Source organism: Pavona decussata, unplaced genomic scaffold (assembly GCF_977016875.1).
Source record: "Pavona decussata unplaced genomic scaffold, jaPavDecu1.1 SCAFFOLD_100, whole genome shotgun sequence".
In the NCBI taxonomy this organism is placed as follows: domain Eukaryota; kingdom Metazoa; phylum Cnidaria; class Anthozoa; order Scleractinia; family Agariciidae; genus Pavona; species Pavona decussata.
In genome coordinates this window covers 3,324,376-3,335,000 of record NW_028145515.1, presented here as the reverse complement: position 1 = coordinate 3,335,000, position 10,625 = coordinate 3,324,376, and the positions used below count along the sequence as shown (strand labels likewise).

The following is a 10,625-nucleotide window of genomic DNA, read 5'->3' as shown; positions in this document are numbered from 1 at the left end:
AGTGCGGATTACGTCTTCGCCAACGTTTTCAGCCATGGTACTGTTGAAAGGCGGCACTGCGGGAGTTTGCGGCAAACTGCTGGGAAGTGGCATTGAAGACGTTTGTGGGGTAGCTGTGCTTGTGTCTTCTTCGCTGGTCAAGTCTGCTAAAGTCTCCACGTCTATCGTCGGGAGGTCATCATAAAGTGGAACGCAATCAGGCGTCTCAATGAGAGAACTGGTAATCTCTGGTTCTCTGAGCTGTAAAAACAAAAACAGAGAGAAAATAAGTAAGGTTTCTACCAGTTTATAATAAACACGTGATTTGCGAAGCAATTACTGCACGGGGTCGTGCATTGAGGAGACAGAATTAAGCAAAGTAATTAATTGTTAGAACTATTTTTTGTTCTTGTTGTTTAATCACCCCCAGGCACTGAACTATACCACATAAGATGTAATAAGGTCTTCGGATCGTAGTATGAATATGAGATTGGGTGCGAGTACTAAATTTAATTTTCAGATCAGTCAAATGCCCTTCAAATGCTCTTCCCTGTGTTTTGCTAGCAATTAAGGAGACCCCATAAACAAGATTGATGTGACAAGTGATTCCACGCAAACTAGAATTGCAGCATAAAAGCTATTGAGTAAAAGCTGTAATTTTACTCATAAACTGGGCCTGGCAGAAACCAAAGTTACTGGACGGTTGAGAACATCTGGCCTCAACAAAACAATTGGGTTCGATCGCAATCAAAACCATGCAGCTAAAGCAAGTGACTTAATTTAACTTTTTCCCAACTTACCACACTCTCTAAGGATTCCAGTCGCTGCGCGATCATAGTGAACAGTAACCATATTATGGTTACTGTTCACTATGAATGCTGACTCGCAGCCAACTGAATAGATAACAGCAAAGCACTCGCGGATAGAAGACTTGGTTTGTTCTTACATTCGTGCTCACTTGAGACATGCATTCGAAGGCATTCGTATTGTACAGGGACGGCCCAATCCCTACCCCTCCCCCTAGGTTGGTTTCTACCAAATTGATAACCCATGAGTCTTTTCAAAGCGGCAAACTTCCGCCTTAATCAACTAGGTGAACGCCTTCAATTTGCATCAATTGGAAACGTTGCATTTTCGATTTAGCGATTCCTTTTCAAAGAAACCGAACACCAATCTTGAAATAAAGGTAAGGCACTTACTATAACCTGGTTTCTTCTACACTAAAACAGGACTAGACCATTCCCCGATTGATAGGGAAAGCTGGTTCCGATCTCATTAAATGCATACTGTGTTTGTGTCGGAGAACTAGTGAATTAATTATATTACAGTCAGCGTTTTGACAATATTTACAGGCATGCGTGGGGATTTATTTTGTAATTGTGCATAATCCATAGCTAGTCATCGCTACTTTTTACCACTTGTACAAGTTTGGATTTTGTTAGCGTAAAACCACAAATCGCGTGATCAGATGCTCAAATAACAGACATCTTTTGTTTCTTTAATGCTAATTTCAGCTTAGCGGTAAGCACGTAACAACGCTGAGTCCAAACTCCAAAACAGGAGAAACGTTAACTGCGGTGCAATCTTATGTGATTAGGCCTTGAAATTGCCACACTATATATGATTCCGCTTGTTGAACGGAATGTTCTTAATGCTTGTTCAGGCTGTCTCACAATCGATGCCGAAAACATCCTTCACGCATGAGCGCCGTCCCATAACTACGCGTTTTTGTAAACTTTCGAGCTTTTTCAAGGTTTATGAGTCCCAATTCCAACCAACTTTTTCACACCGACAAGAGGGGTACATTGGGGTGCCTTCAAACCTATAGACACGAAAAAATTCTGCAACAACATATCAAAACTTAATAAAAAGACCTGAAGAACATATATGAATGAAAGGTTGTTTGTCGCTACGCGTTGAGGCTAATTGTGATGCTCAAAATTAACCATAGATTTGTGCGTTCGAATCTCTCAGCCATAACATTTACCTAATGTGAGATTTCAGTCACTCTTGTCATAGTTTCGGTTAAATGTCATGGTGTATTACAAGCACCAGAACACGTCCACGTCCACGTCTTGAATTTCTACACTAAAACGGCAATCACGGATGAAGAGAAAGCCACTCAGTTCTCATTTACATGAATGCACGTCGTATTTGTGTCGGAGAACAGGTAAATTAATTATATTACAGTCAGCGTTTTGGCAATATTTACAGGCATGCGTGGGGATTTATTTTATAATTGTGCATAATCAATAGCTTGTCATCGCTGTGTTTGCTTACTCATACAAGTTTGGATTTTGTTGGCGTTAAACCACAAATCGTGTGATCAGATGCTCAACTTAAAGACATGTTTTGTTTGTTTAACGCTAATTTCTGCTAAGCGGTAAGGACTCAAAATCTACGCAACAACGCTGAGTCCAAACTCCAAAAACAGAACAATCCTTAACTGCGGTGCAAGCCTTGGAATTGCCGCACTGTAAATGATTCCAATTGTTGAATGTATGTTTTTAATGCTTGTTAAGTCTATCTGACAACCGATGACGAAGACATTCTTCATGCATGAGAACCCTCCCATGACTATATGTGATTATGTAGACTTTCGAGCTTTTTCAAGGTTTATGAGTTCCAATTCCAGCTAACTTCTTCAGGCTGACGGAAGGGGTACAATGGGGTGCTGTCAAACCTATAGACACGAATAACTGAATTCTGCAACATATCAAAACGTAATAAAAAGACCCGAAGAACATATATGAATGATAGGCTGTTGGTCGCTACTCGTTGCGGCTAATTGTGATGCTCAAAATTAACCATAGATTTTTGCGTTCGAATCTCTCAGCCATAACATTTACTTTATGTTATGGCTGATAGATGTGAAATTTCTGTCAGTTATTTTCGGTTATATTTCACGGTGTATTACAAGCACCAGAACACGTCCACGTTTTTCATCGACTTTTCTGGTAACGACTGAGTTGATCAAGAAAGTCATTACATGCTGCATATTAAGCAATAGGAACATTAGGGAGATACTTATTTGATAAATATGTCAATATTTTGCTGGTGTTCCGAAGGGAATGTGCATCGCAGAGATGACAGTGTCGATGACAAGTCTATTATAACAGAATTTACTATTTAGTAAAATAAGTAAATTGCCCATCAAAACTCAGTTAACGCAAAAACAGGAACACAATACAGTGTAAGTGCGTCAGCGTTCACCTTATTGGTTGTTTTTCCAATGTGTTCCATTAGATCCTATCGAGGACCCGGGACTACTCCGACCGATCTTCATTAACTGAGTAGCTTAGTTGGGCTACGTTTCCGCCGAACTAGTGAAAGGCCCACATTTTCCTAGGAACATCAAATCTTGTACCTTTCTTCCCGACATGAAACCAACATTTCATCAATTTTGAAAGAACAAACCTTTGTCATGTTTTAGTTTGTTTAGGGCTCAAAACTCAATATCAGCACGTGCGCGATACAATTATTTTAATATTTAAATTGGCGCCCGAATGATACACCAACCAGATAAAGAGGCGATCTCCAAACATGCAACCAAAAATATGCCGTAAAATTATTTTAACACTATCCACAGCAATTCTTAAAAATTTCATTTTAATTGCATGTTAGGGGCAGTAACAAATCATGCTCAGTTTAAGATTAAGGTATTGACATATCAGACAATACAAGGGAGTCGTGCAAACGAGATGAGAAACTTTTCTTCGCCTTAATCCCTTCCCATTCATATCCCTATGCACGCTTGGTCGATTAAACATACACTCGACGTATTTTTTGAGGATGGTGCCTCTTTTTGCTCTTAAATCACCGGGCGAAAATAAATAAGTGATTTGTTCGAGAAAGAACAAATCATAATCCCTCTTTAGTGAAATCTCCAAACTTGACAAATCGGCCAATTTTGCAAGTTTTCCATTTCGATCTCAGCCATTGGCGTTTAACGATTATTAATACCAGTTTCTTTGAACTTGTATGGTAAACTTGGACCAAAACTGTATCGTTTCCACCCGACTGATTTTAGACTGTTCAAATTGGGGCTAAAAATAAGAGACCACCGGCCCCAAGTATTCTCTCGTTATGCCTTAATGGACTAACTATGATGAGAATGTTTGGTTTTGTCAACTGCACAGTTATAAATAAGGTAATTTGCCAATCATTAAAGAGAATCGAGTGGACGTCCTAGCACTCAAATCTCTTTACGGTGGCCAAATACCCTTATTGACTGTGCTGTTGACAAAACAAAACATTCGTTTTCCCTCCTTAACAGACGCAGCAACACGGTTTGTTTAGAAACTAACCCAGTTATCCAAGTGTGTTACCCATTCAGTAATTCTGAACTTCAACTCATTATACAGTTATGTTATTGAACGTGGAATTCGTCGTGGAATTTGACACTTCGTTAACTAAAAGCCCTTCAACAGCTACCTGAACGGCAACAAAGTCATAAGTTGTGAGGTTAGAAACGTCAACTGGCTACCATCTCAAATGGCAGCTGCCCCAGACCCAGATGAAGTGCTCCGCTCAACAGCTGGAAAAGGAAATTTCCAACGTGTTACACGGCTTCTTATAGCTGGCGGAACTAGCTTACTAAGAGAGATTTTTGATGCCCGTTGTCCACCAAGTAATCTTCCCACAGTGCTAAACAATCCTGTCACGCAGAAACAGCTCAAGGCAGCAAAACTCACTAAGCCACAGTGGAATTGTCTTTACCCTTCCCCAGGGGTGCACGGCAAGTCAAAAGATTTTGATGTCACTCTTCTCTTCCGTTTGCTGAGGACAATATGCGGCCTCGCCCCTCCTGCCACAGGCTGGGATGCGCTACCTCCCAGTTCTGACAACAGCTTGACTGCAGAATTGGCAAGAATCAAATATTACCGAAATTCAATTTACGGTCATGTGAATCAAAGTATGGAGGTCACAGATGACGAATTTCCATCGCTTTGGCAAGAAATCAGCGGAGCTCTTGTGAGAATTGCAGGACAGATCAGTCCTACAAGGAAACGTGAATGGCAGAGGACCGTTGATAAATTTTTGAAGGATCCCCTTACATTAGAGGATGAAAGAAATGCCCAAGAACTGAGCAGATGGTATAAAGACGATATAGAAGTTAAGAAATCCATAGAACGACTTAACAGCGCAACCAAGGAAGTCCGTGAAGTGACTGAGGACGTCCGTGAAGTTACTGAAGAAGTCCGTGAAGGGATCGAGCGTTTGGAGAAAGGATCAGCTCAGGTAAAAGATCAGCTTGGAGAGATGCATGAGGCTTTAGACAGACTGAGCTCCTCACCTCCCAGCACTCAGCCATCTGCAGGTAAGTCAGTAAGTAAGTAGGTAGGTACGTCAGTGCTAGGGAGTAAGTAAATAACTGAGGTATACATAATGTGGGGTTAAAGTACTAATTACAAAACCAAAAGCTAAAAGCTGAACTATTTATTTTGCATTAATACTAACTGTTATATTTGTAATTTGCATGATAGTGTAATAACCAAGTTATTTACGGAATCTCGAAAAGAGTATGAAGTTGTATAAGTTCGACTTATAAATATGGAGTATTCAGAAGATTTTTCCACCCTAGTGGTTTAAGAAAATGGCTCCAAGATTTTGGAACGCTTGTAGTTTCGATGGCTTCATGGCAAAATTTCTCCCATACAACCTGACTACAATAATCAAAGTGCTGTTGAATTAACGATTGTAGATAATTATTATGACGATAAGGGGAGAAACTGTCAGACCCGTTCAACAAAGACTGCACTGCCAGAAGCAATTTTTTAAATTACGTTGTTAATGTGGCTGCCCTATATTAGGTTTTGGTCACTAAGTGCCCTCAGGGATTTAGTCATTGAACCATTGATATCCATGTCGGGGAACCCAAGGTATAAAACTTTTCTCAGTATAAGTTCAGTCTTTGTTATATTTGGGGATTTTGCCATGAAGCCATCGAAACCGGCCACAAGCGTTCCAAAATCTTGTAGCCAGTTTCTTAAGTCACTAGGGTGGAAAAATCTCCTGAATACTCCAGATTTATATTTCAGGTCTTCATGAGCTACATACCACAAACTGGCTTTGTCCTCATGCGAGGTATAAGTAACTCTCTCTCCTCATCCTTCCAATTCCTTTTGTTCTGTCCCTTCCCTTTTCTATGACCTGCTGATCTGCTTGTGGCTCTTCTACTTCGACTTCGCTGTCAGCCATTGTTGTACGCTCACCGTTGCTAGGAAACTTTTTTAATGAGCAGCACTGGAAACTCGAAACTACTCAACATTGTTTTCATGGTGGCTGAACTGGGAAGCATATGTTTCGGAAGCAAAATTTCTATCCGCGAAGCAAAGGTGGTTTTGACCTGGGGCAAAAACATATTTCCCGTGCGGCTAAACTGGGAAACGTTTGCCTCCGCAAATATGTTTCCTGGTTTAGCCAGGCCCATGGGGGGCTGGCAGCTACCTTCGATCTTGCCGCTTTTCGGAAAGTGATGATCGCCCCAGTAAAGAAATCTGTCAATCATTCGAAAACCGTAACGAGCATGCGCGAAATGCGAAGGATTCATGCTACTTTGTCTGTGGCGACTCGACGGTGGGAAACGCATTCGTATTAGGTCATTGTTACTTTACTGTTAGCATGTTATTTTGCGGTAGTACGAAGTTTGAACACTGCGATTAATCAAGACCGCTGGAATGAGGTGCCAGCTTTGTTTTAGGTTAGTAGAGTCGTCAGCAATGAAATTGCGAGTGACATGTTTTCAGCAAGTGTATGTGGTGAAGAATATGATTTGTAATGTAGCGAACGATTATGGTTTTAGTCGTCTCAGGAAGATATTGTACGTCGACAAAATAGTAGAGTTCAATTTCGATTCTTGTTCAGTTCTGAAGAAACTAGAAGCCACGCAGTGTTTCACGACTGTCATCGCGAAAGCCCAGAATGTAAGCTTATTTCTCAAGATCGGCTTGGAACTTTAATGTAAGCTTATTAAAAGTATTTGTCTCGCATTTTATGCGTATCAACTGTTGAAAGCGTCGTTACGAATGAAACAGCATGTTTACTTTATGGAATTCTCCCGCTGTTTAAATGTTGCGTGACGACAGTTATTCCTGTAAGTTTAATTTTAATGCACAAATTGTTTAAATGCATACACAAGGAAAACGGCTTGAGTCCTTAAGAAATTTTTAAATAAGAAAATTTTGCAAGTGGAAAGGATAGCTGATAAAGATCTCAGAAGAAGATTGCTCAACATTATTGTGAATGGAGCTACCAGGTTTGTATGAGCGGTTGCAAGGGTGTTTGTCTCTTGTCTGTATGGGGAGATTAACTTACGTGAAAAGACATTCAGGTCCTTATTCTCTCGTGCAAAAAATTGGGAAGTTGAGTTCAGTAGCACCGGGTGAACAATGTACTGGTACACTGAGACTTTGCAGAAACCACATGCATGTGCAGAAACCTTGGAAGGTACATGTAAATATTATTGTATTACCTGTCACCCTTTACAATACAGATGTCCATGAACACCTGTATCGGTATGGTGGTTTACCCCCATTGGTGGATGCCAAAATGGGGCTACTGGGAATACACCCTAAAACCCAACTGCAAGGGAGATACAGTACCAAATAGATCCCGGGATGGTAAATCAACCATGGTTTCTCTATGTATTGAACAGCCATTTCAAAGAAGACAATCTAAATTATCACCCCTTGATTACTGAAGTGTTTCTAGCAACTCGAGGATTAACCCAGCTGACCACATTCCTCTGCAGTATAATTATGTCATCAAAACATGACAATATACATCCGAACTGTAACATATTGCAATACTGTTTAATTGGTACATATTGTGTAACATAGTCAATTGTAATTAGCATATTGTAAATTATGCAATTACTGCACATTTTCACACTTACAGAGTGTAATGACTGGCTGGAGTATTGCTACGCCCTGCCTCTTTAATGTTCCAGTTCTCACCCCAGAGGTATGACAGACAAAATTTTAATTTTTGAAAGATAACTTCACCTCTTTAAAATGATGAGATTTATTACCAAGCATACATAATGAATTCAAAAGTCAATATTTGTGGTTCACTTGGCAAAGTTGAAGAGCAAAATGCTGCTAACATCACCTCTCAACTGCTCACCATTTAGAAGAGATTAGAGAAGAAAAATCTGTTGTTGAGAGTATGACAGTAACATTTTAACCTTAGCAGAACAGAAAATTAGATCACCAGAACCTCCACAGTTTGTTGACTCCCAGTGGGTAGTTGCTGTAAAGGGAGGAGATTCTACAGTGTACTTAAATGAAAATATCTATAGGGAGGGTAAGTGGAATGGAAGAAGTCTTACTGTTCTAGCCCTGTGAACTATGTGGGTCAGCTGGTCGTTGGTTACAGTATTTTCGTTTTTTCGCCGCAGAATTTGCATCCGTGATCCCTCTTGATGACCAAACTTCAGGTAAAAGAGAGACCAAAACTTTCCTGTGATGTTTGGATGTCGAATAGCCAAATTGTTTGCGAATCCGCACAGACGCGCCTTCACATAAAATCGCCACCATGTTTGTTTATCAAAAAATCGGTACTTAGTCTCGCTCGGCCAAATTTCTTAACTGGGGCGATCATGTAAACTCGGATCCAGGCCTCGCTGCTGACTCCCCCTGGCCAGGCCTTTAGGACTTAAATATTGTGGTCACGTGTTTTATTACGTGACAATTGTGCGCAAAAGAAATTGTCAGATAGGCCAAAAATGATTCATTGTGACTCGGAACTTAACATGAGTATGTCGAGAAAAAGCTTGTGTATTATCGTTTGTAGCTTGTGTAGTTGACGCTTCTGACGCGTAGTCTCTAAACCTCTTCTGAATGGCATAAGGTTTCTTTTTATTAAAAAGTTATTAGTTTATTGCGTCGCGTGACCTATTATTTGTTAAATGATCCGCTAACTAAATATTGAAGTCAACCATTCAGGAAAGATTCACGTATGCCATAACTATATGTAGGCTCGACGGGCCATTTTCGATTTTCTGTTTAGGCAAAGATACAATCATTAACAGTTCACATGACGTATTTTTGGTCATCATGTTTTCTTTCAATACCAACTTTGATGCTCTGTCAGGTAACTTTTGCAGAGTTACAATTGCTTTTAGATTTAAACCATGCCTTAATTAACATGCCTTTAAAAGAACATAAAGTATGACGTTAACGTCACCATGAGCGTATGTATGTAAAGTGAGTGTCATCACTTCTTTAAGAGTATAAGTTTTCGGTCCCTCAACCTGCCCTGCTGGGAGACACGAAAGGTCAGATCGAGGTAATTAAAGTGAGACGCACGAGCAGAGTGTTGAAGTGGTTATATGTTCTGCGCTGCGTGATGAGGAAAGAAGAAAGGTGTGAGGAGTGCTCATGTTGGAGGATCTGATTCAGTTACTGCTGTGGACGATCATTAACGGGTTTTTTTTTTAACCCAGCTAGCTACCGCACGGTTCTCAGTGACAGGTTCAGTATATTTGTTTGGAGGATCCCTGTCTTCTCCAGCATACCTCTGCATTGGGTCTTTGAACACCTCTTTTGAGTTTTTGTTGTTGTTGTTGTTTTATTTGTTTTAGTTAAAACTTATAAAGGCTTTTTTTACCAACAGTTCGTCTTCATATCAGGATTAACTGCGAAGCAATCACAGGACCTGGTACACAGCGTGAAGCTACAAGGCCTGTAACAAGCCTACAAGAACCCCACACAGTCGCCCAGGGCGCCACAACGGTGGCACCAATAATCACATCAAATTCAGAAGTGTCTTGCCTGCCCACAAATTTTGGAAATAGAAACATTCCATCTGCAGATGAAATTCTGAGGTCGATTGCAGCAAGGTACCTTCAGGTTGTAAACCCGTCAAACCCGGAGGAGTTTAATGGTTATCTGCAGTATCTACAAGAGATGCGCAAAGTGCTGGTTGTTGATGTTCAGCCAGGGAGCTTAATAATCAATTTCAAGTGTAGCTCTCTGCTGATCCTGGACGAGCTGTGGGAAGATTATTACACAGGCTATCTAAATGAAATGGCACAGAGATATCTAGTCACAGAGGATGTTCTGAAGGAGTTTGGCCTAACTGGGGTGAAACTGATGACAAAAATGACGGAGTTCGACTACAGAAAATGTCGATATTACTTTTTTCTTCGTTCAGAGGAGTTAACTAAGCAGTTTGCTAATGGTAGGTGGAGACAGTATAAATGTCGCAACCTAGCATGTTTAAGATAGCATGAATGTCGCAACCTAACATGTTTAAAGAAAAACTTGTTTTTTAGAACTTCCGCTAGTTAAGAATTTTGACCCAATGAGACTAAGCTGTTGACAACAAGCATGGGGGGGCCGCTAATTGGTGTTTTAAAGAGAAGGAATATCTGAAATATTTCCAAGTTTCAGTAATTAATGAGCTGTTTTGCTAGCTTTGAAACTGCGACTCAGTGAATCCAAGATATTGTGGATTGCGAATCGGCTTTAAACTCACATGTCGAGCTTGCAGAGATCTAAAGCCAGAGAATGTTGGCCATGAGTCACATATTTGTAGTTAGAAGCAATGTCTCTCGCAGCAGAGTAAGACCTGATTAGTTTTTGTTGCAAATTGAAAAGATCCCACCATTTTGAGGGTTATCTGTTTAAGAAAACTGGATA

The 10,625-nt window shown here is 40.4% G+C and overlaps 2 protein-coding genes across 2 annotated transcripts in view; one reads left to right on the top strand and one right to left on the bottom strand.

Annotated features, from left to right (window-relative positions):
- LOC146472367 (uncharacterized) overlaps window positions 1-815 on the bottom strand; it is a 1,939-nt gene extending 1,124 nt beyond the window's left edge. The window contains exons 1-2 of the mRNA XM_085119546.1: window positions 780-815; window positions 1-240 (exon numbers count right to left, since the gene is read on the bottom strand). The exon at window positions 1-240 is cut by the window's left edge and continues 1,124 nt beyond it. Coding sequence (XP_084975672.1) covers window positions 1-240; window positions 780-815 — 276 coding nt within the window. The remainder of the gene's footprint in view (window positions 241-779) is intronic.
- A 249-nt stretch (window positions 816-1,064) lies between these two features.
- On the top strand, window positions 1,065-10,211 carry LOC146472366 (uncharacterized). Its single transcript, XM_085119545.1, has 3 exons — window positions 1,065-1,165; window positions 4,344-5,299; window positions 9,598-10,211. The coding sequence occupies exons 2-3, from the start codon at window positions 4,474-4,476 to the stop codon at window positions 10,209-10,211; spliced, it is 1,440 nt and encodes a 479-aa protein (XP_084975671.1). The 5' UTR covers window positions 1,065-1,165; window positions 4,344-4,473.
- The last annotated feature ends 414 nt before the right edge of the window (window positions 10,212-10,625 follow it).